Here is a 24,789-nt window from a genome sequence, read left to right as displayed (position 1 = left end):
GAGACATCCAAAGGACTAACTATGTTCCTTCTTTAAGAAAATTAGAAGCCCAACTGGGGGCCTCGCTGGGAAGAACATCACATAAAGCAGGTTTGGAGGGCTTCCCAAACCAGGTTTGGAGGTGGTTCAGTGGTTAAGAATCCGCCTGCCAATGCAGGGAACATGGGTTCTATCCCTGGTCCAGGAAGCTCCCAGATGCCATGGGGCGACTAACTCCATGCGCATAGCTACTGAGGCCACGTGCCCTAGAGCCTGTGCTCAGTAACAAGAGAAGCCAGCACAGTCGGAAGCTCATGTGTTGCAACGAGGAAAAGCCCATGCACAGCAAGGAAGACGGAGCCCAGCCCCAAATTATATAAATAATAATAATAAAAACAAGTTTGTTTTAGTCCCAGAGACAACAAAAAAGAAATCATTTCCAATGAGCATTTTGCAGTCAACAGATGCTGCAGTTGAGCAGCTTTCTAGGGCTTCCCTGATGGCTCACTGGGTAAAGAATCTGCCTGCAATGCAGGAGACACAAGAGACGCAGGTTCAATCCCTGGGTCAGGAAGATCCCCTAGAGAAGGAAATAGCAACTCACTCTAGTAACATCTATTTCTGCTTTATTGACTATGCCAAAGCCTTTGACTGTGTGGATCACAATAAACTGTGGGAAATTCTGAAAGAGATAGGAATACCAGACCACCTGACCTGCCTCTTGAGAAATCTGTATGCAGGTCAGGAAGCAACAATTAGAACTGGACATGGAACAACAGACTGGTTCCAAATAGGAAAAGGAGTACGTCAAGGCTGTATATTGTCACCCTGCTTATTTAACTTATATGCAGAGTACATCATGAGAAACGCTGGACTGGAAGAAACACAAGCTGGAATCAAGATTGCCGGGAGAAATGTCAATAACCTCAGATATGCAGATGACACCACCATTATGGCAGAAAGTGAAGAGGAACTCAAAAGCCTCTTGATGAAAGTGAAAAAGGAGAGTGAAAAAGTTGGCTTAAAGCTCAACATTCAGAAAACGAAGATCATGGCATCCAGTCCCATCACTTCATGGGAAATAGATGGGGAAACAGTGGAAACAGTGTCAGACTTTAGTTTTTTGGGCTCCAAAATCACTGCAGATGGTGATTGCAGCCATGAAATTAAAAGACGCTTACTCCTTGGAAGGAAAGTTATGACCAACCTAGATAGCATATTCAAAAGCAGAGATATTACTTTGCCAACAAAGGTCCGTCTAGTCAAGGCTATGGTTTTTCCAGTGGTCATGTATGGATGTGAGAGTTGGACTGTGAAGAAAGCTGAGCACCGAAGAATTGATGCTTTTGAACTGTGGTGTTGGAGAAGACTCTTGAGAGTCCCTTGGACTGCAAGGAGATCCAACCAGTCCATTTTGAAGGAGATCAGCCCTGGGATTTCTTTGGAAGGAATGATGCTAAAGCTGAAACTCCAGTACTTTGGCCACCTCATGCAGAGTTGGCTCATCGGAAAAGACTCTGATCCTGGGAGGGATTGAGGGCAGGAGGAGAAGGGGATGACAGAGGATGAGATGGCTGGATGGCATCACTGACTCGATGGACGTGAGTCTGAGTGAACTCCGGGAGTTGGTGATGGACAGGGAGGCCTGGCGTGCTGCGATTCATGGGGTCGCAAAGAGTCGGACACGACTGAGCGACTGAACTGAAACTGAACTAGTATTCTTGCCTGGGAAATCCCATGGACAGAGAAGCCTGGCGGACAATTGTCCAAAGGGTCACAAAGAGTCAGACATGACTGAGTGACTAAGCACACCAGTTGCCTTGATATTTGCATGATGCAATGGGTTCCGTGAACTGTGACAACACAGCAGATTTAGGGACCGAGTCCCCTGAATTGTGAAAGCTCCTAGTCCCACACTCTAGTGGGGTTGTGGGATTGTTATTTTTGTGGTTGGGGGAAACTTCTGTGAGTTTTCAAATCAAATTACCACCTGCTTTTCTAAGCAATGCCTCTGACTCCCCTGCTGTCTCCATGTCAACTGCCATTCCTGCTTCTTGACGAAGTAGCCTGGCTCTGGCTACTGGAATGTATATTTTCTAGGCAGGCAGCAAAGAAAGTTGGCCCCAAATTATCATCAAAGGGGTCTGGGTGGATGGATAGAGACTGTTTTAGCACAATCATCCTAAAACTACCAGGGGAAAAAACTGTAATCTGACAAATTATTACTGGCTATGAGGGAGGCCACAGAGCAGAGGAACTCGAGAGTGTCTTAGCAACAATGGAGAGAGGAAAATACAGGTATCCTAGGGAATTTAGATAGCAGTAAAGGGAAGCAGAGTTTTAACAGGCTTAAAGCAAAGTGGGCTGTGTCAAGGAGTTAACATCCGTGCCTGCACAGCACAACGCACCCGGGGTCCCGTTTCCTTTGTCTTAAGCACAGAGTTAGGATAGACGCGGAATGTTGTGTCCGGAAGGATGTGTCTGAACCCCTGCACGTGGGCTGTCAATCAAGGCTGCTTCTCTGTGTCACAGGGACTCAAGCGTCCTGGGCGGGAGTGGCAAGTTTTATTCTTCACTGATGTAACTTCACACTGTCTGTAATCTAAGAGGACAAGTTTCCCAGTGAATAAGCGGGTAGCAGTCACTCAAGAAAGGGGGTTACTGTGACTTTACAGCTCCCTGTCCTTAGAAGACACATTTCCAGTTAATGTGGCCCCTACTGTTTTCTGTGTCTGTTATTCCAGCCTGATGAATGACTGTGCAGATTTTTATTTTCTCAGCCTGAGCTAATTTTTACTCTTTGAAGATACAGATATATAATATAGAACTCACTGTGTGTGCAAGAGAGAGATGGAGGAGGAGGAAGGGGGACGGAGGGAGAGAGAGAAAGACAAAGAATGCATTATTTCTTCATGGATTCTCAATAATCTTTCCCTTGACCTTCCATCCGGGCTTAACACAGGCTGACACACCAAAGGAGAATTTCATTTATTCTAGCCCTTTTTCATTTTCATAACATTCCTAATTTAGTAAACTATGCCTGTGCAGTGAACTCAGGATACTGAAAATTATCATGTCTACATAAAGAACACAATGGCAATATGATAATAAATTGTAAGCATCATAATGATAAAATAATTATAGTAATAATACTGTAATATTGTAATAATTTAGAAAAGGATGCAGGTGGCCCTTCAGTGGAAAGATAGATAAATGAGACTGAGTCATGCTCAATTAAGCATTTGAAAAAATGTGAAACTCAACATGCACAAGTGGAATTTTTTTAGAAAGCAAATTTGTGAATGGGATTTTATATAGAAATGTTGCCAATTAAATTTTCAAACAGTCGGCACTTTCATGGCGGTTCAGTGGTTAAGACATGCCTTCCAATGCAGAGGGTGCAAGTTTGATTCCTGGGTGGGGAGCCAAGATCTCACATGCCTCATGGCCAAAAACCCAAAACATAAAAGAGAAGCAGTATTGTACCAAATTCAACATAGATTTTAAAATTGGTCCAAATAAAAAAAAAAATTAATTTTTTTTTTTTTTACCAACAATCATCCATGACAGCTGGCTATTTCTTTACTAGATGGATCTTTTCTTTCAAAGACAAGTTGCTAATAAAATGAATGATACTAAACATACCAACTCTCAGTGGTTTTTCCTTTTTAAATGGGTATTTATGAAATAGTGATAGTCCCTTAAAGATACGGTTTTCTGGAAGAGGAGTAATTAAAATCTCAGTGTTAGGCACTGTCCCATATGCAGTGAAAATGAGCAAATCTTCCAAAAATGACTGTTTTCTTTCCACTTAAACTGTTGGGAGCAGAGTTGGCCAGCTAATTGCCTGTTCCCTAGAACAGGCAATTCCTTCCATGGATTCAAAGAGAGAAGGCCATGGGGTGAGGGCCTGGGGAAAAAGAAGAAATACAAAGGAGAGGGGCAAGATTCTACCTACTTAAAGCAGTGGAGTACCTAAACCTCAGCTCCACCTCCATCCTCCCCATCCTTTATGCCCAGCCCCACCCCTCCCCATAGGAATGAATGGCACCCAGCAGGGTGTGAGCCTGGAGCTGGGCTGGGTTTGCCTCGGTTAGGCATCAGAAAGGCAAGGAGGTGGCTGGTGGAGTCAGAAACCATGTAAGTGAATGGAAAAGTCATGAGAAGACAGAAGTCTTGGGATGCATCCCGAGTAACCTGTAGATGATAGGGGAGCCCATGCTGACTTGAACACTGATGTTTAAGAACTGGTAAGCAGGGACTTCCCTGGCAGTTCAGTGGCTAAGACCCTGAGCTCCCAATGCAAGTGGCCCAGGTTCGACCCCTGGTCAGAGAACTAGGATCCCATGTGCCGCAACTAAGAGTTCACATGTCACAGCTAAAAAGATCTCGAGTGCCACAAATAGGAAAAAAAACGATCCTGAATGCCACAGCTATGACCCAGTGCGGTCAAATAAATAAATTAAAAAAACTGCTAGGCATGGAGTTTTATTTAAGGGGTAGGATGTGACTGCTACTACTGAGTGTTTGGAAAACATGGACTTAAAAGATCCTATAATCAGGCAAAAAGGAAGGGTTTGTGATGTTCTTAACCATAGCTACTGGGCAGTTTGATATAAAAATAAACAGCACTGTAAACTTCAAGAGATGGATGGAAAAATCTAAGATTCCATAGCAGGACATAAAAGCCCCCTCTTGATAATAAAGACAGGAAGAACTAAAGCTAATTCAAATATTGTAATATGCATGGGAAAACACTTGGCTTTGAAACAAATAAATTAGTTTCTAATTATGAAACCTGGCTTCTTTACAAACATTGTTTTCTCTGCTTGGAGTGAGCTATTGAGGCAATTATGAACAAAAGTATTTTCTTATCACGGAAGAAGTGATGGCAAATTAGTTTATAAATATTTAGCAGTTATGCAGTCAAGCCAATAAAAAAGAACACATTTTATTGTCCATCATGCTGATTAGAGTCCTGAAATAGTGTTAAAATTAGGTTATGTTTTCCTCATTGGGAACTTCAGATATAATATTGTTATGTAATCCATTTCCCTCTCAGGAGTCTAATGGGTTCAAGTCAGGTTTGAATTCGGGTTTGGTCCTTGTGAAATGAAGAGGAAATTAGAAGTCAGTCCCTGAGATCACCAAAAATCTGATTCTGGAGCCTGATTTACTGGAATGGCTGCCAATAGAGTCATCAACAGAAATGGATATTTATGAAACATCAGGTTTCTCCAACTTGTGCCTGGCAGACCCAGCCGGAACTGTGTGTGCTCAGTCCTGTTTCTCTGTGGACTGGTTTCACTGAGACACTGGAGCAGTAAAGAGCTAAATGACATTTAACCCCAACTGCAAGCATTTAATGCTCACATCATTATAGTAATAATAAAGAAATGCTACTACAAAATAAGCAGAATAAAAAAATATTATTTCTTGGTGAGCCTCCACAAGTTCCTTGTAATATTTCCTTGCACCTTAACAAAAAGTGTGTGTGTGTATATATATATATATATATATAGAGAGAGAGAGAGAGAGAGAGAGCTTCCCAATTTCATTTTTGGAAATGGGTTTATGATGCATTACGATTTACACAAATAAAAGTCTCAGAGAGCACTGCATCTCTAAAGCATGAAGATAACTTATTGTTCTGGCAAATGATAAAGCTGCTTACAGTGGCAGCTTTGATTTATTGAAGCAATTCACATACACTTGGAAAGTATATTAGCTTTGCCTCTGCCCACAAAGGGCACATTTGAGCTGGGTAGGACACTCCAGTGATGAATTACAGACGAGATCCAACTGAAGGCAACTGGCACATCAAATGCCTAAAGGCTCCAAATTACAGCAAGAATGTGTTTTCCATGGTAATCCCTCACATGCAGTGGCATCCATGGTAGGCAAGGAAACAAATTAGGGCCTCACTGTTTTATTTCATGGCAGGGTTTTTTAGTAACAAAGCTTCTCTTGTTTTTTATCAGTAGAGAGACTGGGATCCCCACACTGTATCCAATATTAGCTTAGGCATGTGTGCCCTTAAAACTATAACTGGTTACCAATTGGTTCCAGAATGAAACTTGGCAGAGCCATGTACCCAAACACCCAGTTTCCTCTTTGAAGAAGAGAAACATGACTCCAGCTATATATATGACCCACATTTGAAATCTAGAAAGTTAAACCCCTAATGGATGATCACTTGGTAGAAGATTTCACCGCACTGGATCTTAGATAGTCCCCCTTCACAGAAAAGAGGTACCTGAGCATAGAAAGTCTTCAGAATCAGAGCCCGTTTCTTCCACAGGCTCAGTGAGGGCCCCAGAGTGACATGACTCATCAGTCACTGTGATCTGGGTATCAGGCACTTAGTCCCCACAATCTCAGCCATCTCCTCTCATTATTGCATTAACCACGGTTGAGCCAGTGCTGGGATTCCCTTCACTTTGCAGATGAGAACACCGAGGTAGAATGGTTAAGTCCTCACTAAGGTCACACAGCTATAAAGGCTGTGTGAAGCCAGGTCATCTAACTTCTCAGTTCTTATTTCTAACCATTCCATTATATAGGACAAATGACTTCTGCGTCATAATTATGGAGGCTGATCTGTTTTAAAGGACTAATTTTTATCTTTGCCATCTTTCTCATTTTTGATCTCAGTAGGAGGAAACTACTTACACTCGATTAATTGAATAAGTACTGAAAGCACTTTACTTGCATTTGCATTCTCATGTCACCTCTTTGTTTCTTGGAATGGCTGAGCTTTGTTCCTTGGCAAGAAAGCATGCAAAATTGCATCCCAGCTGACAAGAAGGATGGGTGATTGATTTTCAGTGCGCCGATGCTTCACTTAGGGAATAAAAGGAAGGAAGCAGGGCAAAAGAGGGAACCCAGTTAACTACTTGTTACCATGTTTCTGTACTAAACCTCATGCTTTTTCTTCTTAGCTAAGCTTCTTAGCTATCACTCAGAATCAGTCTTAGACATGTCTCTCACAAGCTCTGTTATCACTCTCTCAACCCAAGTCAGAGCAGAAGGAAAAAAAAAAGGGGCAGAAGCAATCCCGCTCAGAATTTGACATTCTGACAGACAACTCAGCAAAAAGAAGTGCAGTCTTGGGATAGGGTAAGAACAATGCTGTGTTGAGTGAATCTATTCTATTTCGTCAGGTGGGAAAGTGAAATTATTTTGTACAATTTCTATCCAGAATTTAAAATCAGCTGCTAAAAAGGATAATTTTCTGTCTTTTTTTTAAAAAACCAACCTAAGCATAATTTTCCCTGCCCTTCAGCAATAGTACATACATGAGACAATAATGTATGTCTCATTATTTAAATCCTGATGTTGTGGCTTTGTATTTAGCCAACAGAAGAAAGAGAATCACTTCAGATTCTGACAAACAAAGAGGTTTTGGAAATAACAAGTGTTAAAACTCCTCGCCATAACTTCAAAATACTTAAAAAAAAATCCACTCTTGATTGTGTAAACCTATGTTTACATGTATATGGATTCTGATCTTTCATATACAAACAAGAGAAATTAACACTTTTGTAAAAGTGGTAGATTTACATTTGTTTCTCTACAAAGATTTAGAAAACAAAAATGCATATATAATATATATATGTATATTATATATTTATATGCAAACAGAAAACTAAAGCCCCATCCCTCCCAACATTATCTAAGGTCTCTTTTTTACCCAGTAATTCTGAGTTTCTCCTGATCTCTTTTGTGACCAAAGAAAACTGTGCTTGAGAGAGTCACCTGAGTCCGGGATGAGGGTGTAACACTTTCTGAGATCAATTCCTGACTTCTATACACTGTGTCCTACATTGCTATCTCCCCACGGGCACGGAGGAAAGCAAGAGAAGATCCAAATACACCCAAGGGGGCACACATCAGCCCTCGGAGAGACAACACATGAGAGTCCATGGAGACAGAAACTGCTAAATCTGTTGCCACACCACTGTATGCTGGTTACATCTGTGACATTTCTAGTGCAAGCCATCAGCCTTTAAAATCAAAGCCACCATATCACAAATAAACATGTCTAAAAATGCTCTTATTTATCATGCAGAAGTATGCATATAAGACAGCTCTAATTTTTCTTGACAAGTATGTCTAAGAAGGACTCACACTATTCTTTTTCATCAAACTCCGGGAGTTGGTGATGGACAGGGAGGCCTGGCGTGCTGCAGTCCATGGGGTCGCAAAGAGTCAGACACAACTAAGCCACTGGGCTGAACTATATCTATACTAGATATAGTATATATATATATTTTTTAGCTTACCCACAAAAGTTAAAGCATTCACCATATTCTTTCACGGGACCAGAATAGACACTAACATTTAATTTCCTAAAGCAAGTGAATTTCTTTTAAAAATGTACCTTTTTTAAAAAAAATTATTCACTTGTCTTTGGCAGCACTGGGTCTTCCTGGCTCCTGGGCTTTTCCCTAGTTGTGGCACGCAGGGGCTATTCCGTGCTGTGGTGTGAGGGCTTCTCACTGCAGTGTCTCTCGTGGAGAACGGGCTCTAGGGCATACAGGCTTCCGTAGTTGTGGCATACAGGCTTAGTTGCTCCATGGCAAGTGGGATCTTCCCGGACTAGGGATTGAACCTGTGTTGCCTGCATTGGCGGGTGGATTCTTTACCACTGAGCTACCAGGGAAGCCCCGAAAATACGCCTTTTTATTTTAGTGATCCTTAGCAAATCAATCCCTTCTGAAGATCCTATTTGAACAACAATTTCACAAAATTTTACTGTGGAAGAACAATTTCTGAATGCTTCCATGAATATTAGAAAGTGATGGAAAATTTTGAAATAATACCCCTTAGTACACAATTTCTATACTGGGACTGGGGGTTTGCCCCTACCTAGGCCTCTGCATCAGAGAAGGCAATGGCACCCCACTCCAGTACTCTTGCCTGGAAAATCCCATGGACAGAGGAGGCTGGTAGGCTGCAGTCCATGGGGTTGCAAAGAGTCGGACATGACTGAGCGACTTCACTTTCACTTTTCACTTTCGTGCATTGGAGAAGGAAATGGCAACCCACTCCAGTGTTCTTGCCTGGAGAATCCCAGGGACGAGGGAGCCTGGTGGGCTGCCATCTGTGGGGTCGCACAGAGTCGGACACGACTGGAGCGACTTAGCAGCAGGCCTCTGCATTGTTAGTTATAACTTCAAACTCAAGGTCAATGTACTATATTCACTTCTATCAAACGTATTAGGGACTTCCCTGGTGGTCCAAGGGTTAGTCATCTGCCCTGCAATGCAGGGGACACGGGTTCGATCCCTGGTCAGGAAACTAAGCTCTCACAGGCTATGGAGCAACTGAGCCCGTATGATGTAACTGCTCAATCTGTGCACTGCAACAGAAGATCCCTCATGATGCAATGATATCCCCAGTGCCGAGTCTAAGACCCAACGCAGCCGAATAAATAAATATATAACATTTTTTAAAAATGCATTCGATTTTATGGTGATCCCTAAAGGACTTGTGGTTGTCAAAAGAGAATTGCTGGGTTGCCATTTTGATATTGGATGATTTCTATGTGGTTCCATGGCATTTGGTAAAGTTCTCTTCTTTCGCAGAAGGAAAACATGGGGGAGGAAGTCAACACCCGCCTCCTTGCTCTTCACAAGGCATGCCACTGAAAGGCAGGTGGACGCTACAAGCTGCTGTTCAGTTGCCAAGTCCTGTCCGACTCTGCGACCCAAAGGACAGCAGCACACCAGGCTTCCCTGTCCTTCACCATTTCCCGGTGTTTGCTCAAACTCATATCCATTGAGTTGATGATACCATCCAACCATTTCATCCTGTTGTCCTCAATCTTTCCCAGCATCAGGGTCTTTTCCAATGAGTTGGCTCTTTGCATCAGGTGCCCAAGTACTGGAGCTTCAGCTTCAGCACCAGTCCTTCCAATGAATATTCAGGGTTGATTTCCTTTAGGATGGACTGGTTTGGTCTCCATGCTATCCAAGGAACTCTCAAGAGTCTTCTCAAGCACCATAGTTCAAAAGCATCAATTCTTTGTTGCTCAGTTTTCTTTATGGTCCAACTCTCATATCTGTACATGATTACTGGAAAAACCATAGCTTTGATAATATGGACCTTTGTCAGCAAAGTGATATCACTGCTTTTTAATATGCTATCTAGGTCTGTCATAGCTTTTCTTACAAAGCCTTTTAAACACCATCAAGCCTTTTAAACACTGATATCAGATGCAGAACATGCAGTCCTAGGCAGGATTTCCTCCACGGGACTGCAAGTCACATTATGTTGGTGACTCCCTGATGGGCTGTCCTGAGGCTAGGCAAGCAGACCACCTCCCACTAAGATCCCCGTTGGGATGGGTGGGAATGATGAAAGCGGAAGAATTCTTAATCACAGTCACCAGCAGGTTAATACAACAAAAGTATGTCAGTTTATTCTATGAGAGAACTTTTGATAGGTTTCCTCACCCCAAACTGTGTAATCATTTAAAAAAGACATACAGCACCACTAATCTTAGAACTGTGGCCCTGAGATTTTTCTTCTCCCACATCTAAGTGTTTGGGTCTCTGTGTCAGCTACTGAGGCCTCTGATTCACTTCTCTAGTGATTATTTCAGAAAGATTTCAGGACTTCACTGGTGGTGCACTGGTTAGGAATCTGCCTGCCACTGCAGGGCACACAGGTTCACTCCCTGATCCAGGAAGATCCCACACTCTGTGGAGTCACTAAGCCCGCGAGTCGCAACTATTAAGCTTGTGCTCTAGCACTCAGGAGCTGCGACTGCTGAAGCCGGTGCTCCCAGAGCCCATGCTCTGCAGGAAGAGAAGCCGCTGGAAGGAGAAGCCCACACTCTCTGACTAGACAGTAACCCCCACTCGCTGCAAAGGAGAAAAGTCCGAGCAGCAGTGAAGACCCAGTGCAGACAAAAACACACTCAAAGAAACCCCCAATAAATTAAAAAAAAAAAAAATTTCAGAGCACCTGGTCTAAGAATCCATAACATTTAGTGAAAAAAGTCCTCGAGGGATAGAGGGGAAATGACCCCTCCCCACTAGAACTGAGCAATCCTGGGAATGATTTCGAGTTCATTTGGCTCCAGGGATCAATTCTGATTTTGAACTTCTGGCCATCAATACAACACTAAATTAAGACTTCACAAAACAATATGCAGGTCTTTAAATTAGGGTTAAATTGGACATTTAGAACCATCTTTTCCAACATTTGGTCTTATCATTTTAGGAAATGCTGCCATTTGTTCATTCAAAAATATTGATTGTGTGCCTGCTACGTGAGATTTACAATGACACAGCTGGTCTCCACTGGCAGTAAGAGGTCAAGGATGCTTTCCTTCTCCAGCCCTTTAGCCTTCACGAATCCAGTGCTGATCAGGCTCAGGCGGTAAAAAATCTGCCTGCAACGCGAGAGACCTGGCTTGGGACGATCCTCTGGAGGAGGGCATGGCAACCCACTCCAGTATTCTTTCCTGGAGAATTCCATGGACAAAGGAGTCTGGTGGGCTATAGTTTATGGGGTTGCAAAGGGCGACACAACTGAGCGACTAACACTTTCACTTTGAACATACACGAACGATCCACAGGCTGATTCACTTCCTCATACAGCAGAGACTGACATGCTGACTCAGCATTATAGATCAGTTATACTCCAGTTAAAAAAAGTAACAAAAAAAAGAAAACGCTGGTCACTTTTGTCACGCACCTTGCTTACTCTAACCTCTTCATCTTAATAATCATCTCTGAACACATCCCTCAATCTAGAGAAAGCCCACATTTGCTGCATCTGACAGGATTCTTGACAATGCAGACATCTTGGAAGATATGGATGGAAATCTCCCCCAACTTGAACCCGATGGTATTCCTGTTCATGAGGATTCTTTAGAATGTACAGAAGGAAATAAACATCAGAGGAATTCTCAATGTAGATTAACTTTAGGGCAACTGTTCTTAAAGATTAATGGCCTATTAATTGCTTGAGAATGCATTTTGCAAAAGCTGATCTGTCTGATTAGTATCAGTTGCACTTAGTTAAAATTAAAAAAAAACAAAAAAAGCTTTTGAAGAGACTGAAGAAACGTACCCTCTCTACAAAAGGAGAGTATTCCTGGGGGAGAGGTGGTACCAGTTATCTGTACTTTTGATAAGCTCCCCTCCCCATCCTAATGCAGAGGGACCATCTCCTGAGACACAGTGATTTAGGAATGATGAATGCGCCTTTTTCCAATGGCTAATCTCCAACATATCAACACCTCTCCTGAAGAAGAATCTAACAGCCCCAGTTCCGTGATGGGGTCTTTAGAATCTTTAAAGTTTCAAATTGCTTTCACAACGCTTCCGAATCTTTCTAGGTACATAATAGCATCCTAATAAATCAATGAAATTCATCTCAAGCCCCTTGAAGAGAAGGAGACATCAAATTCCCAGCTGATTTATTTTTCTACTTCCTGCTTCAACTTGCATGCCTGTTAGCTCCCAAAATAAAGCCATCTGCAGTGATTTCACAGAGGTTCTGGTTTGCCTGGAGCCTCTCACATCCCCTCCACCCAACAGGGGCTTCTGCTGCAAATGTAGCAGAAAGAGCCAGATGGCGGTTGTCTTGTACAAGTGCTGGCCGTCACCACCAGGCAAATGTACAGGATTCAAGTAGCCGGTCTTCCCGACAGTCCTGCGGACCCTGGGGGCCACCAGTGTGAGCTGGGACAGGAAGAGAGCTCGTGGGATGCTGCGAGCTGGCATTATTGATTCACATCATTTATAGTCAGTTACTGTCACTACAAACCAACAACAAATACAAGAACAACAAAGAAGGGAAAAGGAAAAAGAAAGCTTTTGGTGTCTTTTTAACTCTGTGTTTCACAGCCTCTTGAATAAACCCCAGCGTATCCTCTCAGGCTTTTTAATCTCTATTTATAAATATGCACAGGGACAATGTGATGTTTAATACTTGCCATCTAGTTCCAGAAGGTATAATGTATTCCTGCAACATTCGAGTAGCTCCAAGTGGGAAGTCACACATGATTGCTGTTTTTTTCTGGTTAATTCTAGCCGGTGATGGGAAAAACGATCCTGTGTGTTAGTGCTTGTTGACAATGTTATGAGAACTCCTTGTCAAAACACACTCATTTTCTACACTTACTATGTTCTTGTTTTATTTTGGCAGCACCACACAGCACGGAGGATCGTAGTTCCCGGACCAGGGATTGAACCTGCACCCCTTGCAATGGGAGCACAGAGTCTTAACCGCTAGATCGCCAGGGAAGTCCCTGCACTTAATATCTTTTTTTCAATCCTTCACTTTAGAAAGACCGGGTAGATTTCTGCAAGGAGAGAGACTTCAGAAGAAACCAACTTGTCAAAAACCTGACCTTGCACTTCCAGCCTCTAGAAAGGGGAGAAGTAAATTCCAGTTCTTTATGGTACACAGACACACACACACACACATACAACACACTCAACACATACAACATGCACACACACACACACACACACACGGCAGATACTAATTCTCTTATTTTTTTTGCTACTTGTGCCAAATACTTGTTCCTGAATAAGAGACAATAAATCTCTTGGCAAACACTTACATTCCTGAAGTTCCAAACTGAACAGGTGGTTCAATTACCTGGAAAAAGAAGCCAAAGCCCACAACACACTAAATATCCTTCCACAGCTGACAAACTCAGCAGCACTAGAATTTAGAAATCAACAGTTACACGTGCATACTCTCTATCATTGTTCTGAGGAAGGAAAAACACAGAGGAGAGGGATGGAGTGCCTTAGGAAGAGGGTGAGTTTGGAACGTAGGCTGATATGGGATTATTGACTTCCTGGGACCTTAGGAGAGCTTAGGACTGAAAATCGCATCAGCTGGTTCCCATACCTACTGAATGATGTCCCTGGAGTCAGACTTCCTAGACTCATCTACCTATTGATATAAATTCACATGCCAGGATTTGTCTTGCCATTTCTAACACAGGGAGAAAAGCATTTTGAGCTCATGGAATGTTTTTAGAAGCATACTTAGTATGTCATAAGTTCTGCCAAATTAATACATTAATTTTCACACCAGTCACCAAATATGCCATCATATCCTGCCAGAATTTAGAAAAAACCTATTATGCAAATTCATAATCGAAAATAAATGTAAAAGGAAGCGTTACCAGTCATTTAAATTCAGTGTACATGGATGAACACATTCATGTACATAGGCACACACACATCCAAACATACACACAAACTCCTTAAAACCCCATTTCCTTTTCTCTGCTTGCATTTCTAGAAAATACCAGCTAAGGGAAATAATGACACAATTCCCATTCACAGATGAACTATTTTCATTAATGGGATGAGAGAGCAAGTGATCGGTAGCGGGGGTCAATGGGTAAACATGTGGAGGAGCGCAAGGAGTCTTGTCTCCAGTTTAAGTTTCTGTGCCTGACAAACAGCGGCGCCAAGGGGCCCCAGGGAAGGAGGTAGGGAGCGCACGCTTCCATAGGTTCTTGTTGCCAAGGAAACCTTCTCCTTTGTGTGACACATCCCAGAGATGCTCGAGGTCGACTCCAACTCTAGAGTGTGTGAGCTCCTTGAATTGTATCATTTTAACAATGGGAAATTAAAAAGACAAGACTGCTTGACAGAAGGTAGAGAAATACTCTGAAATTTCTGTGAAGCCCTCCCTGTTTGGGGCGAGAATAGCAAAGCCAATAACGACAGTCTGTTATGAAATAGTCCTGGGATGTGGAAGTTTAAAGATAGATAGAGAGACATTTGAAGGCTTTCATTCCCCCACGACGTATGCTTTTATATTTAATTTCATTTATTATTATTTTTTAATTGAAGAGGAAACAAGAAGTGCAAGAACTGTTCTGGGAAATAGTGCATGTTGTAACTGTTGTTACTATGCAAGGTATTTCGGGATGTTTGGGGTGCTCCTGGGTGTTCCCAGGTGACTAAGGCAGGGCCGGACCTACAAGGCTGGAAGCAGGATGATTCATTATTGCCATCAAAATTATGCCACACACCACACTATTGTAATTAAATTTTAAATATTCATTTGTTTGTTGCCAGTATGTACAACTATAATTACTTCCTGTATTGTATCCATCAGATCAGATCAGATCAGATCAGTTGCTCAGTCATGTCCGACTCTTTGCGACCCCATGAATCGCAGCACGCCAGGCCTCCCTGTCCATCACCAACTCCCGGAGTTCACTCAGACTCACGTCCATCGAGTTAGCGATGCCATCCAGCCATCTCATCCTCTGTCGTCCCCTTCTCCTCCTGCCCCCAATCCCTCCCAGCATCAGAGTCTTTTCCAATAGTTTGCAACAATGTTAAAGTCACTAACTAGTTCTAGTTTGTAGACTGTCTTGAATTTTTTATTTAAACATGCATGCCAGGACTTCTCTGGTGCTCCAGGGATTAAGAATTCACCTTCCAATGCAGAGGACTCGGGTATGATTCCTGGTCAGGGAATGAATTTTCCACACGCCACAGAGCTTAAGTCCGAGCAACACAACTATGGAGCCCGCACACCATAACTAAGATCTGACACGGCCAAAAAATAAAACATTAAAAAAATAGCAAATGTGCATGTTCATCTGTAAATACCGTTTTGCATAGAAATATAGTGTTGCAGAACTGTTCTGAGAATCAGTCTACATGCAAGTAAAACAATAAGGTGTTTCCAATAAATAAAAATGCAGTATTAAGAAGAAACTGTCATGATCTACACTTATTTGCCTATATACAACAAGCGTATGCATAAGTTCAAAGGCAGAAAAAAAGAGGCAAAAATAAAAAAAAACCCTGTTCTGTTAGCAAGGAGTTTTTGTGTTTTTCAAAAAATTCTTTTCCTATAAGTACTGTGCTGTTTGTACAGTTTATAAAAAGTTATACGTTCTAAATAAAATGACAAAAATTACCTCTAGGACTGAAAATTGCCACAATTTTCAGCTAGACAGGAGCTTAACGCTTTGATTTATCTTTTGTCCTTGGATTTTTCTTTTTGACTAGCTTCCCAGTAAAAACAGAGCCTTTCCTCCAAGACAGACCTAGTTGGTATCAACTGAGTGTTAGGTAGTTAGAAGAGGAAAAAGGAGTTCAAAAGGGTCGTGGCTAAAAGACAAAGAAGGGGAAAGCCCACGAAATAGAACAAAGGAAGGTCCGAGGACCAGAGTGAGGACCTCAGGTAAATCAAACAGCACTCCTGGCTAGCCCATTTTACATAGGGAGGCCCAGGGGGAGGAGAAAAAAACATATAAAAAGAGGAGCCAAAACTGGGCCAGGGACTTTTCGCTTCTTTGTCTTTTAGCCACCACCATTTTGGACTCCTTTTTCCTCTTCTAACTACCTAGCATGAGGAAGCCAAGGTGTTCATCAAAATTCATCAAAGAGTAACCCAAGCCGTTTGACCTCTATCATATAAAATTAACACCACACAGTCCAGTCAATACGGTCCACACAGAGATGAATCATCAGAGTGATAGCTATCTATGCATTGTTTTCCTTGGGAAAGAAATCCGCACAATCCCACCTGGAGCTAAGTCTGACGCACCCTCCTACGTGTTCTTACAACCCCTTGAAATGTGTCCTCCACTGCAGTAGCCTGCATTTTTTTGGGGGGAGCTCTCTTCTGACTCCTCTTTCTGCCATTTATTTTTTGTTCTTGAAACAGTTATGACCCACAATGGCTCATAAAAAGTTCAGTGGTGCTGGACCTACTTCAAAAATAAAAACAAAAAAGCAACAGAGTAAGAGCATCTGGGAAAAAATTAAAAATGCAATTTTAATGAGTCTCTAGGCACCTTTGAGGAAATGGTGTGGGAATCAGGGAGAAGATGTCAGTGGGCGGTTAGGGATTGGTGGCTGTCCTCGAAGGCCATCACAGTCCTCCCTGCAGCCAGGGAAGATGAGCTGACAATCGGGAAGAGAACCTGGAAGCAACCACACAGGGGACTGTGGCCGTTTCAGGGATCCGAACAAGAGCATGGGTGTGAAGCCCGTTGCATGCTGCTCTTGCAATGAAGAGCTGTGCAAAACTGCCTCTGCCGTGGAATCTTGCTGTTACAAGTGAGTTAGTGATCCTGCTTGAAAGCAGGCAACCCCCATCTGCTTTAAAGAGGGTATGTGAGCCACTGTGCGTCTTTGAGAATTATACTAATTTCACGAGCCTCCTATCACCCTGCAGCCTTCCTGGCTTACAGTTACTGCTATCTGGATCTAGAGTTATCAGGTTCATGAGGCATCATGTGGATAGAGGGGCCAGTGGCAATTCAAAGCTCAAGGGGGTGATCACAGTTTTGTGCTTGTGCTGCTGGTTTGAGGAAGGGGCAAGCTAGGATGTCATGAATACAGTAAGTCCATGCTGAATGGCTTGGCTGAATTTTATATATATATATATGGTGTCCCTAAAGAAATAGTCACATCTGAAGACAGAGGAAAGAAGAAAGAATTTTAGTATTAGTTGCTCAGTTGTGTCCGACTCTTTGTGACTCCATGGACTGTAGGCTGCCAGGCTCCTCTGTCCATAGAATTCTCCAGGCAAGATTCCTGGAGTGTGTTGCTATTTCCTCCTCCAGGGGATTTTCCCAACTGAGGGATAGAGGCTGGGTCTCCTGCATTGCAGCTAAATTCTTTACCACTGAGCTACCTGGGAAGAGGAGCCTTTTCAGGGCTACTTCCTAGGAGATAGTGTCCTTTGATGTTAGTGATTTGCACAGTTTTCTATTCAAAATTAGAAAAACATCAACAATGTTAAGCAATAGTGAACTCCTTGGAAATGACAAATTTAAAGACTAGGCTAATACTTTTTTCTTGGGTACCGTGTTAGCTTGGAATTTGGAAAGCACGATGTAAACAACATAATTCAAGATGCTGTTCACTGTTTTATCACCACAAATTTCTAAGTGAAATCAATACCCTAAGGCTCACTTGATGCTGGCTCTAGGGACAACACTGGAAACAAAAGACAGTCGGTAAGTTTCATGCTCTGCTTCGAAATGTAGGGAAAATCCAGCTCATTTTTCTGAATCATCTGAATGTTAGATTGTGGACGTCTTTGGGGGAAAGCAGTGTGCTATCCCTTAATGGCAAGGGATGTGTAGAGCGGAAAGAAATGAGATTGAAAAACTAAAGTAAAGGGGGAAATGCAGACAGTGAACACATGAGATGCAAGCACCCAGAGTTTGCAGGGAAAAATCTTATTAAATACAAGGAAAAATGACAAGGAAAACAAATGACAAACAGGAGAGAGAGAGACCGACTGTTTATTAGAGTTAAGAATTAAAGATAGAAAACAGGGACTGCCCTGGTGGCCCAGGGCTTAAGACGCTGCACTTCCACTGAAGTGGACATGGGTTCAATCCCTGGTCAGGGAACTCAGATCTCACATGCCGTGTGGCCAAAAAGTAAATATTTTAAAAATAAATTAATACAAGTAAAGATGGAAAATAAAATAAGAAAATGGATTTAGGGATGGGAAGGAAACGGAGACCATGAAGAATGAAAAAAAAATTTTCTAAAGAAAAATGCAGCTGAGAAATGAAGTCATTCGTAGACCTAGGTGAGAGCTGACAGCAGAAATTGCTGGCAACCAATTTGTAAGAAATAAAAAAATGCAGCACACGAAAAGGGAGGGTCAAGACTATGTACAGCACAAAACATCTTAAATTCTCTTAATTTACTTTGGCTTCATAGCATCAGGTAGATCTGACACCTTGGAACAAGTAGTTTGGGTTCTCTGGATATCACTATTGCGTTCATATTCTCTTAGGACATCACATATGAAAGATGTTCGAGTTTTCAAAAAACAGTATTTGTGTGCTTTTCTGGCCACAATTCTTTCCTTATCATCCTCTAATCTGACTCTCTTTTTCTTTAACAAGCTATGTTTTCCACTTTCTGTTGCGTAAGATAAAGAAAAGAGATAATGTTATGATCTGTCTTAGGATCTTTACAGGAAAGCAGAAAGTCTAACTGTCGCAGTCGTGTTTAACTGCACAACAGATGAATACATTCACACCAAAGGTACGTAAAATGCAAAGTGTTAAAGTGACTATTTCAAATATATTGAATAAATTCTTTTACCGTGACCTGGGGGACAGAGGGACCTGGCCATCTGTATTGCTTTCCAAACCTGTAAGATTTTCAGACCTAAAAACAGCACGATTCCCATCATTGCTTCTAATAGTGTTAACCTTTCCCAGAATCCCAGCTTAACACTTCTCATTCCTATTTCTGTAAATGGAATAATTAGACCAATTAATGAAAGAAACACATGAACATTTCCATAGAAACCTTTTCCAGACTGATATTTTCAGAACAGCGTGTTCCGCAAGGATTTATCCATGTGACTTCCTCTGATGTTAACAGAAATCAGACAATTAAATTCTCCTGTAACTCTTTTATAATTTACCCCCTCTGCTCTTAGGAACATAATAATGCAGACATCCAAAGCGCAATCACTTCCTTAGAGTTGTCAAGTGTAAAAATTTTTGCATCGCTTCTCTGAGTGATTATTGGTTATATATTCTTTCTCAAATTAAAAAAAATAGATTAATGAGGTTTTAAATATTAAAATGTATGGAAATTATATGAAGGGTAATTAGGAAAATAGTTCTCTCTTTTAAAAAATAATCATCAAACTTGGGAAATAAATTTAAGATAAAAAGAGAAGGTCCCAATTTCGATAAATGAGCATCTCTTATTGGTCACACCAGTCAATCACATTCTTTCTTTAGCTCTGATCTCTGATGCTCTGTCTCCTCAGCTTAGCCAATCCTGAGAGGGAAAGAAGTCAAGATGAGGAATATCATCCTAAGAACAAAGACGGAGAAAATGTTTTTAAAGATAAAACCCTTCTCAATTACATTGATACTGACTGCTTAATAAGTAAGGCTAGAAGGACAGGAGTCACTGTCAAGTTCACGCAACTGATCTGGTTAAATAAATTTATAGACTCCGTTAAGGTGCATTTTGCCCCATCCCAAATGCGTTTCAGAACAACATTAAAGAGGCAATAATCTTCCTTCTCAGTAGGAGCTGTTAATAGGAACAATATGCTATTGCAACAAGAAATATTACTCCTGAAAGAAAGAAAAAAATAAGACGTTGCTTTTCCTATCAGGAAAGGAGCACAGGCTTTGGTTTATCTTCAGATACACACAGGTCACAGATAATTCTATCTTCCTGCCAGGAATGCCATTCAACCCCATTCCATTGTTGAACATCCAGAAGGCAACCAAAGGGTGATGTGGGTAGGTTTCCAGGGCCTGGTTATTCCCTGCCATCTGAATACTATCAAAACTAGTCCAATGTATGACTTATGATGGGAGCATTATTATTTTACAGACATTCCCAAATTGCTCAGTATATGGAAATCCAAATAGGGGACTTCCCTGGTGGCTCAGCCAGGAAAGAATCTGCCTACAGTGTGGGAGACCTGGGTTCGATCCCTGGGTTGGGAAGATCCCCTGGAAGAAGGCATGGAAACCCACTCTAGTATTATTGACTGGAGAATCCCAGTGGACAGAGGAGCCTAGCGGGCTACAGTCCATGGGGTTGCGAAGAGTCCGACCATGACTGGGTAACTAAGCACAGCACTGGGGGTCCAGTGGTTAAGACTCCATGCTTCCACTGCAGGGGGCGTGGGCTAGATCCCTGGTCAGGGAACTAAGATCCCACAAGCTATGCAGCACAGCCAAAAAGAAACAAACAAATATAAAGAAAATCCAAATTTATGGTATCCCTGACTATGGATCTACGACATAGTCCTTGGGCATTCAAACTTTGAAAACATGTGTATATTTGTTTGTTGAAGTGGATTGGTTGGTTAGGCTTTGACTTAATTTCATAACACTGAATTACTATGATCTTTTGATGATTAAATTGGAGGGGTGGAAAGTGAAAGTCGCTCAGTCATGTCTGGAGGGGTGAGCAGTTTTCATTTAATATTTTAAACCTTCACATTTTTCTCTCACTCATGTGCACATGCTCCCTGGCCCTGATAAGAGAGACTCCGCATTGGGCAGGAGATTGATCTTTGGTTTCCTCATCTAGCAAAACTCAGTGTTTAACTTCCATTTCCATTTCTGTCAGTGCTATTTAAATCTCATGATGACTGATGAGCTGAGTTTAAGATAAAGTCCACATGAGGTTTACCTTAAATACTAATGAAAAAAAAAAATGAATCAAGTTTAAAAACTTCTAAAGACCTCCACCATTTCCTCCTGCAAGAAATCCCAACTTTCCTATCACAAGGCAGGGTGGAGTCTCACCAGCCCAGCACATAGATGTGAGCAGAGCAGAAGTAAATTAGGTAAGCCTGCAGAAGCCCCACAAAAGCTGCAGGGGGTTTTGCAATACGATGTAAGCGTGTTAAGATTTTCATTGTTTCCTTTTGAACTACAGTTTTAAAAGTAAAACACTGTCACGGAAAACGCTCTATGAAATAGGTTTTATCCAAAATGCCTCATTTAGCAGATGGTTGGGAGCAGGAGAACATGGGAGAGGAAAAGGATTTAAAAAGTAGAAGTGAGAGGCATCTCCACAATCGTCAGAATCCACCTCAAATGACCCACAGGAGTTAGAATCTAGGCTAATGTAAGATTCCAGCAAGTTTTGTGTTTTTTTCCCCCCTTTCTTCTCTGAAGCCATCCATGTTCTCTTCCTATTATTCTATTTTTTTAAGTTTTTTTTTAAATTTTTAATTAGAGGATAACTGTTTTACAATATTGTGTTAGTTTATTTTCATGACAATCAAGAGTACAGAATCTTCTGCTCTATCAGGAAAGCAGACCACCGGACTGTCCCTTGTAAAGCAGTTAGCTTCATGATTTTTATACCTAGACCTAAAGTCATATTACTGCCACTAAGCAACAGGGCTGAAAGCCTGGTGTGTGAGAGACATGGCAGCAGCTTATAGAAGACCTTACCAAACTCCAGTGGTCAAAGGGCCTTTCCCTTCCAGACTATGGAATGGAATTTCTGTGGAATGCTTCCAGCTTCTTTTAGGGAAGGAAGCACTTCTTGTTGATTTGGGAAAGGAACCCACATGCTCCATATAGCTATACACCTTCCTCCATCCTTAGACTTCAGGGGTATGGGGTTGGGGGTGGGGCAACCTTTGTCTTGAGATTCATTTCAGGACTTTAGGAAGTCTTATAGTTGAGAGTTGTGAAGCTCCACCTCTCAGCAACAGACAGAATGAGCAAATAAAAAACCAGCAAAATTATAGAAGATCTGAACAACAAAATAAATAGGATTTGATTGAAATGTATAAAACATTCCACCTAACAACAACAGAATACCCATTTTTTTCAAGTGTTTAAAGGAGCATTCACCAAGAGAGACCATATCCTGGGCTATAAAACCAACCTCAACAATTTTATAAAAACTGAAATCAATTATAGTTTTTGGCAATAATGAAATAAGTCTAGAATCAATAACAGAAATACAACAGGGAAATCTCCAAACACTTGCACATTAAACAACACACTTCTAAATAAACCATGGGTCAAAGAGGAAATCTCCAAGAAAAGAAAAAAATACATATAAATGAATGAAAATATGACATATAAAAATACGGGGGACACAGCCAAAGTAGAGTTGACAATGAAACTTAGACCATTAAAATCTTACATTAGAAAAGAGCAAAGGTTTTAAATCAATAATCCAACTTCCTACCTCAAAAAACTATAAAAAGTAGAGCAAAATAGGGCTAAAGGAAGAAAGTAAGAGCAGAAATCAATAAAATTGAAAATAAAAAATAGAGAAAATTAATGAAACAAAGAGGCAGTTCTTTGATAAGATCAACAAAATCGATAAATTTAGCAAGACTGTCTGATTCTTTGAGACCCCGTGGACGGTAGCCTGCCTGCCAGGCTCCTCTGTTCATGGAATTTTCCAGGCAAGAATACTGGAGTGGGTTGCCATTTCCTCCTCCAGGGGATCTTCCAGACTCAGGAATTGAATGCAAGTCTTCTGCATTGCATGTAGACTCTTTCTCAGTGGAGCCACCAGGGAAGCTCTTATGAAAATTAAGAGAATTTAAAAATTATCATTATCAAGGTGGAACAAGACATCACAACATATTCTGCAGCTATTAAGGAGGGATTTCCCCTGTGGTTCAGTGGTTAAGAATCTGCCTTGCAATGCAGAGGATGTGGGTTCAATCCCTGGTTGGAAGCTGAGATCCCACATGCCACAGGACAACTGTGGGCCACATCCACGGAACCGGCACAGACACCTAGAGATGCCCACATGCCACCACAAAGAACCCCCGAGTGGCAACAAAGACCCAGTGCAGCCAAAAAACAAAAAACGAAAGAAAAACAAAGGAATAGGAAAGAACTACTGACAACTTTATAGCCATAGATTCTACAGCTTAGAAGAAATGGGCCAATTCCTCAGCAAAACACAAACTACCAAAGCTCAGCAAAGATAAAATGGTAATTGGAAGAGTCTTATAACCATAACGAATTTATAATGAAAAAGTTCCACACATTATTTTCAAATAAAAAGAAAACAAAATATTTCTGATTCCGCAAATTCCCAGGCTCTGACAGTTTCACTGGAGAATTCTAACCAACATTTAAAGATTTAGCACCAGCTTGACACATTTGGACCAGAAAACAGAAGAGCAGGAAACACTTTCTAATTTATTTTATGAAACCAGCAGTACACTCTAATACCAAAATTAGGATGTATTCATTCCCAAATGCCTAGTTAGGAAGGTATATGGGGCTTTATAAGCTCATTTTTGTTGCTTTTAGGACATGCCCAAGATCTTGGAGAACCAAGAATGAAGCTATATATACATATATTTTGCTTTTTAAGTCAACTAAAAAGGGAATTTGGAATTGGAGACATGATCTAAAAGGAACTCTTATTTTTTTCCTTCCCAATGTGTGATTCCTATGCAGATGTCTCAGCTGCTCTCTGCCATTTGTTCCTGACCAGCTCTGCAAAATAACATGGAAGCCCACGTGAGTCGGGAGGCAAGAGTCCAGGTTTTCAAGTTGTTCTACTGTTAGGCCAACTTGTGTACTTAGAGAATTAGTTACGTGTTATCTGCCTTGGTAACATGCTGGCTTAGTTACCAGCATGTTAATTTCTATAGGATCATCCACACCAGGAAGTAAAGGCAAAACTAGTAAGTATATTTATGCTGTTATGATAAAAATTGGTTAACACGCAGGCTTAGGAGGCTCTCTCTAAGAGAGTCCACCGACATAGCGGCTACCCCAAATAACTCGCCATGTCCCTTTCGGAAGTCACTGTTGGTGCCGCTAAGCTCGGCTAAAAGCTTCCCAGCTGTAGGGTCCCAGAGCCCCTTTTACCATCACGGAGCCATCGCTGAGCTGTGTTCCTTGGGTTTTATTAGCAGAGGTGATTCTCAGGGAGATGACCAGCTGCCCTCCCAAACACTCAGTAAATTCAGGAGAGGTGGAAAACCCTGGGGAATGTTAGGCCTGACGTCAGGGGTCGTGCTCCCTGAACTAGGAGCTTAGGGCCCGCATGTGCACACTATGTTATCAATTTCAAGGATGATGCCGTGCACGTATCATTTTGGCGTTTCTCATCTCCCCACCCCCCACAGACACTGCCACTCACTTCCTTGACACCTGAAGCACCAGCTGCTATTTTGAGCAAGAATCTGACTTAGAATGCCTTCTTCTAATTATGTGTCATTATCTCGCCTTGGGGCGGCAGTTCCCTGGTGACGTGGAGCCATGGGACATGTCAGACCCACTGGGTTGTCATAAATGCTACCAGTTAGGTCTCCCTGAGATGGGGAGAGTGGTTT

The 24,789-nt window shown here is 41.7% G+C and overlaps 1 protein-coding gene across 16 annotated transcripts in view; it reads right to left on the bottom strand.

Moving 5' to 3' along the window:
* Positions 1-24,789, bottom strand: part of ARPP21 (cAMP regulated phosphoprotein 21) — a 162,520-nt gene that overhangs the window by 25,450 nt on the left and 112,281 nt on the right. The window contains exon 20 of one of the 16 annotated variants that reach the window (XM_070359990.1): positions 1,377-2,581. The exons of the other annotated variants lie outside the window; for them this stretch is intronic. Within the exon in view, the coding sequence (XP_070216091.1) occupies positions 2,487-2,581 (95 nt within the window). The 3' untranslated portion in view covers positions 1,377-2,486. Of the gene's footprint in view, positions 1-1,376; positions 2,582-24,789 lie in introns of those variants that run through there. 16 annotated transcript variants of the gene reach the window in all.

The sequence above is a fragment of the Bos mutus genome, chromosome 22, assembly GCF_027580195.1.
Source record: "Bos mutus isolate GX-2022 chromosome 22, NWIPB_WYAK_1.1, whole genome shotgun sequence".
Classification (NCBI taxonomy): Eukaryota; Metazoa; Chordata; class Mammalia; order Artiodactyla; family Bovidae; genus Bos; species Bos mutus.
The sequence above is the reverse complement of the archived record's forward strand: the minus strand, read 5'-3'. Positions and strand labels throughout refer to the sequence as shown.